A 14,471-nucleotide genomic window follows, 5' to 3' on the forward strand; every position below is an offset into this window, starting at 1 on the left:
ACCGAAGAGATCGCCGAGGAAATCGCCGAAGAGGCCCCCGAGGGATCTGCCGAAGAGGCTACTGACGAGGGCGGCGAGGAGGCCAATGAAGAGGCCGCCGAGGAAGTAACCGACGAGGCCGCCGAAGAACCTGCTGTGGACGTGCCAAGTGGGCCTTTGACGTCCGCCCCTCGTCGCCCAAGCGGCATCTCCTTTCGCTCGGTAAGAATCCACTCAATATACTCGGCTTTCTTGTTTTCTTTTGATCTGTTCTATACTTCTGACCGAGCTGTTTGTCTCTAGCCTCCCCAATCGTCGCCGCCGCTGGCCATGGTTACCCCGACCATGCCGCCTATGCCGTCGCTCTAGGACTCAACGGTCGTGGCCGAGCCAGTGATGACTAGAGCCACGGTCGTGAGTGTGCCGAGCCTCCTGCGGACTACTTCGGCGGTGATGACCGACCTTTCGCTCCCCGTGAGTACTCGACCTCCTTTTTGTTTATTCCTTTACATCCTAGTCAACTATCTCTTACCCTTACTCCCATTGATGTTCAGGAAGCCACCTCCTCCGACGATCTTGATGAGTTATACGCCAGCCTCCATGAGGAAGGGGGAAGCTCGGCCTCGGCTCCTTTGGACGAGGATTCCAAGACCGTCATCGAACAGCTCCGGGAGTTCCTTCTCCTTGACGTTCGGCCGAGGGGATGGCCGAGGGGAGCTCGCTCGAACAGGATCTGGAGGTGATTAAAGAACAAGTTAATCCTGCAATGGCTCGACTGAAAGAAAACGACCTCGTCGTCCAACGAGAAAATGAAGAGCTTGCGCAGGTTGAGGCCCAGATTACTGAGCTCCAGGCTCGCCGAGATCTTATCCTCCAACGCCGAGATGGCGCGGTCGCGGCCGGGAGCGAGCTAAAATCCTCGGCCAAGCGAATCCTCAAAGCAGCTACTGAGACGAAGAAGGCCCTGGCCGAGCGGAAACTGATTCGAGCGAGATGGCAGGCGGACATCAATGGTGGGGACATCGCTTGGAGAAGGATCACCTGCCTGATCTGGGGGATGTTCAGCGAAGGGGTTTAAGCGGGTGAAAAAAGCGGCCACCTCAACTTTTTTTCTTTTCTCTTTTTTGGGATGTAAACAAATAACTACATACAATTTTAAATTATTTACACATAGTTTTATCTCTTGTTTTATTTCGGCCGTAGCTGGCCGTTCTCTGTTTGTAAGTAATGCCCCCTTTTTTGTTCAAATACAAGGGCCCCTTTTTTTTTCTTCTGAAAAGCTAGATATAAATTGTTGTTTTATTTCGACCGCGCCGTTCGCTTATCTTGGCCGCCTACCTTCCTCTTTTCTTCTTTTTGACTTTTTTGTCGTAGGTCCTCGGCGCCATCTTTTTTTGAATTTGCGCCGAGTTGTAGGCGTCGAGTTCCGACTGTTCTGAATTCTCTGAACTCCTTGGCCTCATCTGCGAGTGGCCCTTCTTCTCTTGGCCACGCTGCCCGATACTTTGAGGAAATAGAACCCTCTGCTTTGGTATCTTACCAGGGTCACGGCCGTCGACCAAGACATAAGGGGTTATACCTCTGGCCGAAATTTTTGAGATACAGCGTGCCCAGAAAACCTTAGGAAATAAATCGTGCGCATTGCTAAGTTCCTTGGACAAATGCGGCCTTGGGTAATCTGGTGCCCCCAGCTCTCCCTTTATTAAATTGTCTTTCACAACAGGCCGGATGTCTTTAAACCGAAACCCTTGACACGGCCTGCTTCGCTGCGCATTGTTTCGCGGCCAATCTTGCCGGGCTGTCTGAGCAACGGTCTCGGCCGTCATGACCGAACCGGGTAGTTTCAGTGGAACGTCGTGGGTTTGGCCGAGATAATCTCGGACGGTTAGCCATCGAGGTATGGTCACCTGATCCTGCTGATCTGCACCATAAAGGGGACCCAGGCGCGATTGCATTGTCGTCTGAATGGCCGAATCGTGTATTTGCAATGATAGTGCAACATTCGTGCCTTTTTGCTCGCACCGTTGTGGTAACGCTTCGGTCATACTGCTCTGGCCGGACCGTTCTTGATCGGCCAAAATATGGGCTGGGGCGAACTGCTCGGCCACTGGTATCGTAGGACTCCTTCCGAACGCTTTGGCTAGAGCGTGGAGCGGGCTACATACTTTCTTTGCCGGTTGGTTTGGTTCGGGACTCTCCCTTGAGGCCTGGGACTGCCCCCAGCCGTTGGTCGGCGGTAAAGAACGCTGGCCGTAGCCTAATGCTGGGGTACGGGAAAGGACGCCAAGGTTGCCGCTTTCGCCGTAAGGCTCAATCCTTTGACGTTCCTGGCTTCTATATCCGGCTCCAGGGAGTGTTGCGGGCGAAGTCACCGGCATTCTCTCCTGGAAAAGCGTTCGTAGCTCTGAAGAAAATCTGTCCATCATGGCCACGAAAGATGTTTCCATCCTGCAAGCCTGCCTGGACATCAAATCCCCCATTCCTGCTTGTTCCTGTATGGACTGGGCCGTTCGATCCGTCATTACTCGGCCGACAGATCGCACGACCGAATCCATGCAGGAACAGGCAGTGGTGGAGGAACTGATGTCCAAGCAGGCCTACAGGATAGAAACATCCTTCATGGCCGCGATGGACAGGTTCTCCTCAGAACTGCGAACGCTCTTTCAAGAGAGGATGCCGGTGGCCTCACCCGCCACACCTCCCAGAGCCGGACCGAGGAGCCAAGAGCGTGACAGAATCGAGCCTTACGGCGAAAGTAGCAGCCTCGGCATCTCGGCCCATACCCAAGCATCAGGCTACGGCCAGCATTCTTTGCCACCAACAAACAGCTGGGGGCAATCCCAGCCCGTGTGGACGAATTCTGGACCAACCTACTCGGCGGAGACAGCGCGCGGACCGCTCCATGCTTTGGCCGTATCACTAGGGCACGGCAGCTACACGCATCCCGCGATCCACCCGCTCGGCTCAGTTCATACTGCCGCCGTCCACACCCATCCTGGCCCAAGCAACGCGTTCGCCGTATCGTCACAACAGTACGGTCAGGGCAGCCTGACCGTCTCACCATCTTTGCAGGCGTCGTCGTGTCCGTTGGGCTCTCACCTTCACTATGGGTCGGCCGTTCCAGCAACAACGCATACGCACCTTGGTCAAACCCACGGTGCTCATCTAGCATCAACCAGCTCGGCCATCCCGGCCGAGCCCTTTGTTCAAATGGCCCAGCAGGCAAGGCCTCAGAACGAGGTGCTACAGGCCACGCGGCCGTATGCAGCCCAACAGGAGGCACCACCTCAAGGGATCCGGCTCGAAGATGTCCGGCGGATGATCGAAGATGGCTTAGCTCAAAGGCGGCCGGACATGCCAAGATACACGAGGCCGTACCCGCCAGAAATTGACCGGACCCTCCTCCCCCAGAACTATCGATTGCCAGAGTTCATGCTTTTCTCTGGGGATGGGCAGACCTCCTCCATTAAACACATCGGCCGTTTCACGGCCCAGTGTGGAGAGGCCGATTCGGACGCTCAGAGGCTCCGACTATTTGTTCATTCTTTGACCGGCACGGCATTCTCATGGTTCATAAACCTTCCGCCGAATTCAATAAGGGATTGGTCTGATATGGAACGGGTGTTCCACGAGCATTTCTATCAGACCAACCGAGAGATAACGGTCGCCGAGTTGGCAAGAATGAGCCAAGCATCGGACGAATCACTTCGTGATTACCTACAACGGTTCAAAACATGTAGGAATTGGTGCCGCACGAACCTACCAGAGAGGGAGTTCGTCAAGATGGCCGAGGAAGGATTGGAATTCGAATACCGGAATAAATTCCAGGGAATCGAATTTCAGGACATGCATGACTTGACCAACAAGGTGGACAGATATGCGTCCTTGTTGAAAGAGGAGATGCAGAAGAAGACGCCCTCAAAGGGGACCTACTACAGGAATCCCATCGTCAGCTACGCCGAAGCAGACGGCTCCGTAGAGGCTGAGGGCAATGAGGTCGAGATGAGTTCGGCCGAGGTCAGCTACGCCAAAACTCATCGAAACATCAACGCACGGTAAACCGTGCTGGCACGCCCGCGCACAACCGCACCGCACCCAAAAGCAGGAAACCCCGTGTTAACGCACATCCCCTCGGCCCGGAACTCCAGGCCGTGCGATTTGCGCGGCAGACAGAGTGTTGGAGGGATAAGTGGTGCGCCTGTTTGTTCTGTCTTCCTAGTCAAACGATTGTAGCCGAGAGAGGAACTGGTCTCGGCTGTTAGGTTCACGACCTGAACTACAAGGCCGTTGAGTGATGGTGTTGGTGGTGGGTTTTGGGCGGTGCTCCGGCGCGCTGCTCAGGGAGCGACGGTCGTGTGATGTATGGGGTGAGTGAACGAATAACAAGGATGGTGCTACAGCGCCTTGAAAATCAAGGGTCGTATGATATATTGATGAATGGATTTTCCTAACAATCTACCACTACTCCTAGGAAAGCAAGTAAAGATATTGAAAGTGCATTACAGGAAAAAATAAGTTGCTCCGTGGGAGGCTTTGTTTTGGTGTTGAACCCTTTGAATGTAGCTCGAGTCTTGTATTTATAGGAAGAGTCCCTGGATGAGTAATCGAGGCTGAATTTACGCGTAGTGGAGTCTGATTAGCGCAAGTGGGCAGTCCAATCGACATTTGGGATCGTGAAGTATGGTGGTGAGACCCCAGAAATCCCGGTGAATCTCGGCCGCCGCTCTCGATCGTGGGTTCTGAGCCTCTGGCCGTGGAGACGCATTTATGGCCTAGATAGCTGGTGAACCAACATCTCAAGCTGTCAGAATTCTTGTGAGAATGTCCACGTCTAATCACTCTGATCTTCATCACCAAATCCTGACTTCAGTCACTTCCCACCTTCCCTCATGCATTAAATGCTTCTTTGTGGCCAATGGGTTTGCTGCATTAAACAGGCACTACTTCATTAAATGAAGCCTGGGACCCTGCCATCACGTGATGATTTGCCTTTAATGCCTTTCGCCGCAATTTTGTTCGGCCTCGGCCTCGGCCTACGCTTGAGGCCGAGATGATCATGCCTTAGCATTTCCTCTTTTATTTTTAGGAAGGCGAAACACCCTGGCGAAACGCTGCGTTTCAGCTTCTGCGAACAAGTGCCAGGGCCGAGAGAAAGAGCTCCTTCGGCCAGCTTATGGCCGCGAGTTATCAAGCACAAACAACACGACGTGCTTGAGGCATTAAATGCGCCGACTGGCCTGCGCATTTAATGCCCAGTTGTCAATCACTTCAGGAAGGAATGCAAAGGGTCCATCCCTTGGAATCCATTTAGGAAGAATCCAGGGATGTGGGGGCAATGTTTGTACCTGATAAATCACAGCCATGAGCTGGCCGAAGGAGCCCTTTCTCTCGGCCCTGGCACTTGTTCGCAGAAGCTGAAACACAGCGTTTTGCTAGGGTATTTCGCCTTCCTAAAAAATAAAAGAGGAAATGCTAAGGCATGATCATCTCGGCCTCAAGCGTAGGTCGAGGCCGAGGCCGAACAAAATTGCGGCCAAGGCATTAAAGGCAAATCATCACGTGACAGCAGGGTCCCAGGCTTCATTTAATGAAGCAGTGCCTGTTTAATGCAGCAAACCCATTGGCCACAAAGAAGCATTTAATGCATGAGGAAAGGTGGGAAGTGACTGAAGTCAGGATTTGGTGAGGAGGATCAGAGTGATTAGACGTGGACATTCTCACAAGATTTCTGACAACCTGAGATGTTGGTTCACCAGCTATCCAGGCCATAAATGCGTCTCCACGGCCAGAGGCTCAGAACCCACGATCAAGAGCGGCGGCCGAGATTCACCAGGATTTCTGGGGTCTCACCACCATACTTCACGATCCCAAATGTCGATTGGACTGCCCACTTGCGCTAATCAGACTCCACTATGCGTAAATTCAGCCTCGATTACTCATCCAGGGACTCTTCCTATAAATACAAGACTCGAACTACATTCAAAGGGTTCAACACCAAAACAAAGCCTCCCACGGAGCAACTTATTTTTTCATGTAATGCACTTTCAATATCTTTACTTGCTTTCCTATGAGTAGTGGTAGATTGTAAAGAAAATCCATTCATCAATATATCATACGACCCTTGATTTTCAAGGCGCCGGAGCACCATCCTTGTTATTCGCTCACTCACCCCATATATCACACAACCGTCGCTCCCTGAGCAGCGCGCCGGAGCACCACCCAAAACCCACCACCAACACCATCACTCAACAGCCTTGTAGTTCAGGCCGTGAACCTAACAGCCGAGACCAGTTCCTCTCTCGGCTACAATCGTTTGACTAGGAAGACAGATCAAACAGGCGCACCACTTATCCATCCAACACTCATCAACACATCAACGCACGGTGGACCGTGCTGGCACGCCCGCGCACAACCGCACAGCACCCAAAAGCAGGAAACCCAGTGTTAACGCACATCCCCTCGGCCCGGAACTCCAGGTCGTGAGATTTGCGCGGCAGACACCCAGGCATCTCATGATAATCCCAAGCAAAACAATCCTTATATTCATGGAGCAAGCCGATAACCTCGGCCGCTAACTTAGGATCAAACAGGTGGCTTACAAAAAGAGGCCGTAGTTCGGCCTCGGACCCTACATTAATCTCTAACAAAGGGTCTTGGACTTCAGGGTAGTCATACTCCATCTCGGCGGGCGCCGTTTCTAGGTCGTCCAAAGTCAATGTGTCCGCTTCGTCCGCTTCGTGGTGGAATTCGATCAGGTTGTTTGGTGAATTTGGCCATAAGGATTCCGCCGCCCAGTGTTTCAGCAGTCGCTCTACCAAATCCCTCATGGCCGCTCCCCTTCTTCTTTAGTGGCCTTATCTGTCATCTAAAGACTGGTGAGGTCGATCAACACTTCGCGCGCCGAATCCTGTCGGATATTCTCGGCGCCTAACTCCAGCACTTTCTGGGCCGTCGTTCTGGTTGGTCGGCCGTTTACATCGTGGCCAGTGAGGACAACCCATCCAACATCGTCGTCGTAAATCCGAGCTTGCATGGCGTTGGCCTCGAAAGGTTTTTCATCGGCCGGGTGTATAGACACCTTTTGGCCGTCCCAAAAGAACAACAACTGGAAGAGGGAAGACGGTATACACCCAGATTGGTGGATCCAATCACGGCCGAGTAATACGTTGTAGTCAACGCTTGATTCGACCACGTAGAAGGCCGCGACCCTTGTCTGGTCGGCCACGGTAATCTTTAAGGGCAATACGCCAATGGTTTTAGACTTATCGCCGACAAAACTGCTCATGACCACGTCGCTGGGGATGAGGTCCTCCTTTGACTTGTCCAGCTTTCTCATCAAGGAATAGGGAAGGATTTTGACCGTCGCCCCACAGTCAACGAAAACCTTGGATATGGGAATACCCTCTATGTGAGCCGAGATGTACAACGGCTTCAAGTGCCGGTATTTGTTCGGCTCGTCTCTTGGTATCACCTCGTTAAACGCTACGGCCAACAATTCTTCCTTAGTCTTTGGTCTCTGATCAAATTGCTCCTCGGGCACGTCATCCTCTAAGCCGCTGGTCTGTCCTCCTGGGGCTGAAAACTCGAATGGCAGCACCATGACCATGTTGATGCCGACTTCCTCCGGCTCCTGCGGGTTTCCCCTACCGGCTTCTTCTTCGGTTTCAGAGCCGTCTTTGGCGAGGACCGTTTCCTCGACCATCCCGAGGATCCCCTCATATTCTTCATCGGAGATTCCTATTGTGGGGTCGTCCTCGGCCTCATGCCGAAGAGAGGATCTCCGAAAGCCTCGTCCATAAGCCTCATGGCCCTCGGGCTATCGGTCGTGGATGCTTTGACCTCAGGGGGTTCTGAGGTTTCGACCTCCTCTTTGAGGGCCCATCTAGCTTCTGCCAATGCATCCCTGGCCGTTAGGTAATCGTCTAGGTGGCTTACTCGGCCCTTTTCCTCGGTCGTCAGGCCAAAGAACGTGTCTGCCGGCGTCACAGCAAAGTACTGGCGGAGATATTCTAAATCGCCCCTGCTGAAGGGGATTTTAGCCTCTAATCCGCCGAGGTTGGGCTGGTAACTTGGCAGGCCTCTTGCTCTGGCCTCCCTGTTCGCCTGATATACGGCCTTAATGGCCGAGTCAGAACCGCTAGTGATGAGGAGCGCCTCTGCCTTTGTGTTCTTGAGGGCCAATTCCACGATTTCTCGGCTCTCAGGGGTCATGCCGTACAGATCCGTGGCCGAATGGTCCTTATGGAATTCTTTGAGGAAGGATAGACCGTTGGCAGAAAAAGGGGGATCCCTCCCATGGTAGATGTCGACGACACCTTCGTCTGTCCTTTCCACGACCGCGGCCTTTGGCTGAGCTGAATTAGCCGACGAACCACGGGGACTTTCGTCTCGCCTAGGGCGCCACGCCCTCAGAGGCTTGGTGCTGGCTGCTCTCACGGCCGGGGAGACAACCGGTTTGGATGACGGCCCGTCAGAAGTCGCCATTTTCTTTTGGCGTTTGAAGCCCTCGACCTCGGTTGTCTGCATCCTGGCCTGCTGAACCTATCTCTGCATTCTTCTCAGCTGGGTTTTCGTCAGTTGTTCGGCCCTGTCCCCAGGCCGTGCATGGTACCAACGGTCATCCTTTATGACTGGTGGTTTGAAAGCTTTTATCGACCTAGGGGCGGCCTCTTCTTCGTGGGTGGCCGAGGCGCTGGGGTTTTGTGGCCCTAGTCGGCTGAAAACAGCTCTGCTGGTCGGCCGTCGGCCGTACTGACCACCGAATCTTTTCACCGTCGTTTGAGATGGCTCGGCGGCCTTCCTCTTGTTCTCCTGCGGCCCGGGCTGACCGATCTCACACTTGCATCGTTCGCAAAGGGCCGGCTCAAGTTCGGCCAAAGGCTCCTTTCCTTTCACCGAACGGCGAACTCCTCTATCCCCGGTCGGGAGTTGGGCGTCGATCATGTTAACGACAGGTGGAGGGAACGGCTTGGAGTCGACCTGCATGGCCGCCTTCTCCTGAAACTGGAGCTTCTTCTCGTCTATCAACTTCTGGATAACGTCTCGCAAGACAACACAGTTGTTGGTGTTATGAGAACAGGAACTGTGGTATTTGCAAAACGTTTTCCCTTTGAGTTCTTCGGGCTTCGGAGTTTTATGGCCGAAGGACAATTTTACCTTTTTCTCGGCCACTAGCAGGTCGAAGATAGCCTCGGCCCTTGTTAAATCAAAAGTGTAGGCCTTCGTTTCCCGCATCGCGAACTTGGCGTTGGGGATTTTTGTGCAGCTATTGTCAGTTTTAACAAGCCCTCTGCAAACGAAGGGTTTGTCTATGTTGACCTCAGCCGAACTCATCTCGACCTCATCGCCCTCGGCCTCTGCGAAGCTGTCTGCTTCGGCATAGCTGACGATGGGATTCCTGTAGTAGGTCCCCTTTGAGGCCGTCTTCTTCTGCATCTCCTCTTTCAACAAGGACGCATATCTGTCCACCTTGTTGGTCAAGTCATGCATGTCCCGGAATTCGATTCCCTAGAATTTCTTCCGGTATTCGAATTCCAATCCTTCCTCAGCCATCTTGACGAACTCCCTCTCTGGTAAGTTCGTGCCGCACCAATTCCTACATGTTTTGAACCGTTGTAGGTAATCGCGAGGTGATTCGTCCGATGCCTGGCTCATTCTTGCCAACTCAGCGACCGTTATTTCTCGGTTGGTCTGATAGAAATGTTCGTGGAACACCCTTTCCATATCATACCAATCCCTTATTGAGTTCGGCGGAAGGTTTATGAACCATGAGAATGCCGCGCCGGTTAAAGAATGAACAAATAGTCGGAGTCTCTGAGCGTTCGAATCGGCCTCTCCAACTGGGCCGTGAAACGGCCTACGTGTTCAATGGAGGAGGTCTGCCCATCCCCAGAAAAAAGCATGAACTCTGGCAATCGATAGTTCTGGGGGAGGGGCGTCCGGTCAATTTCTAGCGGGTACGGTCTCGTATATCTTGGCATGTCCGGCCGCCTCTGAGCTAGGCCGTCTTCGATCATTCGTCGGACGTCTTCGAACCGGATCCCTTGAGGTGGTGCCTCCTGTTGGGCTGCATACGGCCGCGTGGCCTGTAGCACCTAGTTCTGAAGCCTTGCCTGCTGGGCCATCTGAACAAGGGGCTCGGCCGGGATGACCGAGCTGGTTGATGCCAGATGAGCACCGTGGGTTTGGCCAAGGTGCGTATGCGTTGTTGCTGGAACGGCCGACCCATAGTGAAGATGAGAGCCCAACGGACACGACGACGCCTGCAAAGGTGGTGAGACGGTCAGACTACCCTGACCGTACTGTTGTGATGGTACAGCGGCCGCGTTGCTTGGGCCAGGATGGGTGTGGACGGCCGCAGTATGAACTGAGCCGAGTGGGTGGATCGCAGGATGCGTGAAGCTGTCGTGCCTTAGTGATACGGCCAAAGCATGGAGCGGTCCGCGCGCTGTCTCTGCCAAGTAGGTTGGTCCAGAATTCGCCCACGTGGGCTGGGATTGCCCCCAGCTGTTTGTCGGTGGCAAAGAATGCTGGCCGTAGCCTGATGCTTGGGTGTGGGCCGAGATGCCGAGGCTGCTGCTTTCGCCGTAAGGCTCGATTCTTTCACGTTCCTGGCTTCTATATCCGGGTCCAGGGAGTGTTGCGGGCGAGGCCACCGGTATCCTCTCCTGAAAGAGCGTTCGCCGTTCCGAGGAGAACCTGTCCATCGTGGCCATGAAAGATGTTTCCATCCTGTAGGCCTGCTTGGACATCAATTCCTCCACTACTGCCTGTTCCTGCATGGACTCGACCATGCGATCCGTCGTTACTGGAACGCTGGCCGAGATCCCGACCGCACGTTCGGTCTCGGTAGTTGTGATCGGTGAGGCGGACTCAGGAATCTCAGAAGTCATTTCGACTGCTTTGTTTTTGAGCTTTGCCTGTGCCCTAGTTTCCACCATAAATTTTTGACAAGTGTCCCACTGGGCGTGCCAAAAGTGTTTGCCATGCAAATCTCACGGCCAGGAGCTCCGGACCGAGGGGATGTGCGTTAACACGCGGTTTCCTGCTTTTGGGTGCGGTGCGGTTGTGCACGGGCGTGCCAGCACGGTCTACCGTGCGTCGAGGTGTTGATGAGTGTTGGATGGATAAGTGGTGCGCCTGTTTGAACTCGTCTTCTTAATCAAACGATTGTAGCCGAGAGAGGAACTGGTCTCGGCTGTTAGGTTCACGGCCTGAACTACAAGGCCGTTGAGTGATGGTGTTGGTGGTGGGTTTTGGGCGGTGCTCCGGCGAGCTGCTCAGGGAGCGACGGTCGTGTAATATATGGGGTGAGTGAACGAACAACAAGGATGGTGCTCCGGCGCCTTGAAAATCAAGGGTCGTATGATATATTGATGAATGGATTTTCCTTACAATCTAACACTACTCCTAGGAAAGCAAGTAAAGATATTGAAAGTGCATTACAGGAAAAAATAAGTTGCTCCGTGGGAGGCTTTGTTTTGGTGTTAAACCCTTTGAATGTAGCTCGAGTCTTGTATTTATAGGAAGAGTCCCTGGAGGAGTAATCGAGGCTGAAAATCTGCATGGTGGAGCTTGATTAGAGCAAGTGGGCAGTCCAATCGACATTTGGGATCGTGAAGTATGGTGGTGTGACCCCAGAAATCCTGGTGAATCTCGGCCGCCGCTCTTGATCGTGGGTTCTGAGCTTCTGGCCGTGGAGACGCATTTATGGCCTGGATAGCTGGTGAATCAATATCTCAAGCTGTCAGAATTCTTGTGAGAATGTCCACGTCTAATCACTCTGATCCTCATCACCAAATCCTGACTTCAGTCACTTCCCACCTTCCCTCATGCATTAAATGCTTCTTTGTGGCCAGTGGGTTTGCTGCATTAAACAGGCACTACTTCATTAAATGAAGCCTGGGACCCTGTTGTCACGTGATGATTTGCCTTTAATGCTTTGGCCGTGATTTTGTTCGGCCTCGGCCTCGGCCTGCGCTTGAGGCCGAGATGATCATGCCTTAGCATTTCCTCTTTTGTTTTTAGGAAGGCGAAGTACCCTGGCGAAACGCTGCGTTTCAGCTTTTACGAACAAGTGCCAGGGCCGAGAAAAGGGGCTCGTTCGGCCAGCTCACCGCCGTGATTTATTAGGCACAAACACTCCTCTAGGAACTCTTCCTATAAATACAAGGCTCAAGACTACTTTCAAGAGGTTCAAACACCAAACCAAAGCCTCCCACGGAGCAACTTATATTTTCCTGTAATGCACTTTTAATATCTTTACTTGTTTTCCTAGGAGTAGTGTTAGACTGTAAGGAAAATTCATTCATCAATATATCATACGACCCTTGATTTTCAAGGCACCGGAGCATCATCCTTGTTATTCGCTCATTCACCCCATATATCATACGACCGTCGCTCCCTGAGCAGCGCGCCGGAGCACCACCCAAAACCCACCAACACCATCACTAAACGGCCTTGTAGCTCATGCCGTGAACCTAACAGGCGAGATTAGTTCCTCTCTCGGCTACAATCGTTTGATTAGAAGACGAGTCCAGATAGGCTCACCACTTAACCATTCTATCCACATCAATCATCTCGATGCACGGTAGACCGTGCTGGCACGCCCGCGCACAAACGCACTGCACCCAAAAGCAGGAAGCCACGTGTCAACGCATATCCCCTCGGCCCGGAAACCCAGGCCGTGAGATCTATGCGGTAGACAATTATATATGTATGGAACATGGATAAGCGGGGACTTTTGTCTCTTTGCTTAGAATCAGTAATCAACACGACCTCTTCTAACTATCTAGTTCTCTCTTCGTCGTTCGGCAACTGCTCTGATTGCTCAAACTCACTTTTGATCCCTGTGGTTTATCACTTTTACTACTGAGGTCTTGTGGTTTCAATTTGATCATTTTCACCCATGTGGTGCAATTCAAAGACATTCACTGCTTAAAAAAACGAAATAGACGACGGGGATCCACCGTCGTTGTAATGCTTTGAAAACCGTCGTTAAATCGACTGCCATCTTTTTGGGTGTCAAACTACGACGGCTTTTCACCATCGTTGTTTATTTGTAAAGACGACGATTTTTAAAGAAAATCATCGTTGTTTAGAGGTAAAGATCGTTAATTATAGGAGGAAAGACGACGATTTTTAATAAAACCGTCGTTTATTGTAGGTTAAGATGACGGTTTTTTATGACAACCGTCGTGTATTGTAGGTTAAGATGACGGTTTTTTATGAAAACCGTCATCTTTACATATAATAGACGACCTTTTTTTAAAAAACCGTCATATTTACTTCACAATAGACGACCCTTTTTTATAAAAAAAACCGTCATCTTTACTTATAATAGACGACCCTTTTTTAAAAAACCGTCATCTTTACATATAATAGACGACCCTTTTTATAAAAACTGCCGTTAATTATCTGTAAAGCCAATGGTTAGTTTATAAAAACCGTCGTTAATTATCTGTAAAGACCATGATTTATTATGAAAACCGTCGTCTAATAAGTTCCCAAACTGCTACATTTTAGTTCTTTTTGATTTCATATGATGCTATATAACGATTTTAACTGGAAAACCAACCATAATTCTTTCATAAAACTTGAAGATTCAATAGTTATTACATAGTTAACCAATCTTTATTCTACAACAAACATAATTCCTACCAATTAAGTAGTACAATCTTTTCCTAACAAGACCTACGTACCCCTAATCCAAGCCTTCCTCATCCAAACAGACAAATGATGCACAACTGAAGTCTCCTCCATCATCCCTGTAAATAAATCAAAATGACAAAGAGAGAAAAAAAGCTAAGATTATAAACATATAAAATTAGGTGGAAGAGAAATTTTACCATTGGACCATATTTCCATAGAAAACTTGTATAATGAGCATAAAATAGACCATCGAGAACCTGCAAAAGGAAAAATATATAAAGAAAATTATGGTGAAAAGAGAAGGTAACAAATTTTCAACAACAAAAAAACATACGACTCACATAGAAAACTTGCAAAAGAAAAAGTTATAAATCTGCAAGCTTCCTCCTCATCTCCTGAGAACCAAATCAGAAAATCTAAAAAGAAACCAGAAATAAAAAAAACATGTAAACAAACCAGACAAATCAAGAGAGACAAAATCTGAAATCAGGGAGACAAAGAACATACCAGAAACGCAAAGAGACTAATCCAGAATTCACTAGCAAGATATAGAAGGGTATTGAGAGATTAGGTCACTTTCAAATCAAACCTTTCATGAGGGTGTTTTAGAGAGCTCAGGAGGGTTTCAAGGAGGAAGAGATAAGGTTTTCAGAGACGAGGGAAAATCTGAAAATTTGTCGAGCGCGAATTCACTTAAGCGGCCTTTTTTTAGCGTGTTTTAAAAGACGACGCTTGTTAATGAGAGATAAGGTTTTCAAAGACGGGGAAAAATTTGAAAATTTGTCGAGCGCGAATTCACTTAAGCGGCCTTTTTTTAGCATGTTTTAAAAGACGACGCTTTT

The 14,471-nt window shown here is 50.7% G+C and overlaps 1 protein-coding gene across 1 annotated transcript in view; it reads left to right on the forward strand.

Moving 5' to 3' along the window:
* Window positions 1–14,471, forward strand: part of LOC110746387 (putative O-methyltransferase 3) — a 92,530-nt gene that overhangs the window by 24,260 nt on the left and 53,799 nt on the right. Inside the window, exon 4 of the mRNA XM_088250564.1 lies at window positions 13,062–13,073. Coding sequence (XP_088106690.1) covers window positions 13,062–13,073 — 12 coding nt within the window. The remainder of the gene's footprint in view (window positions 1–13,061; window positions 13,074–14,471) is intronic.

The sequence above is a fragment of the Prunus avium genome, chromosome 3 (genome assembly GCF_965620075.1).
Source record: "Prunus avium chromosome 3, drPruAviu1.hap1.1, whole genome shotgun sequence".
NCBI lineage: Eukaryota > Viridiplantae > Streptophyta > Magnoliopsida > Rosales > Rosaceae > Prunus > Prunus avium.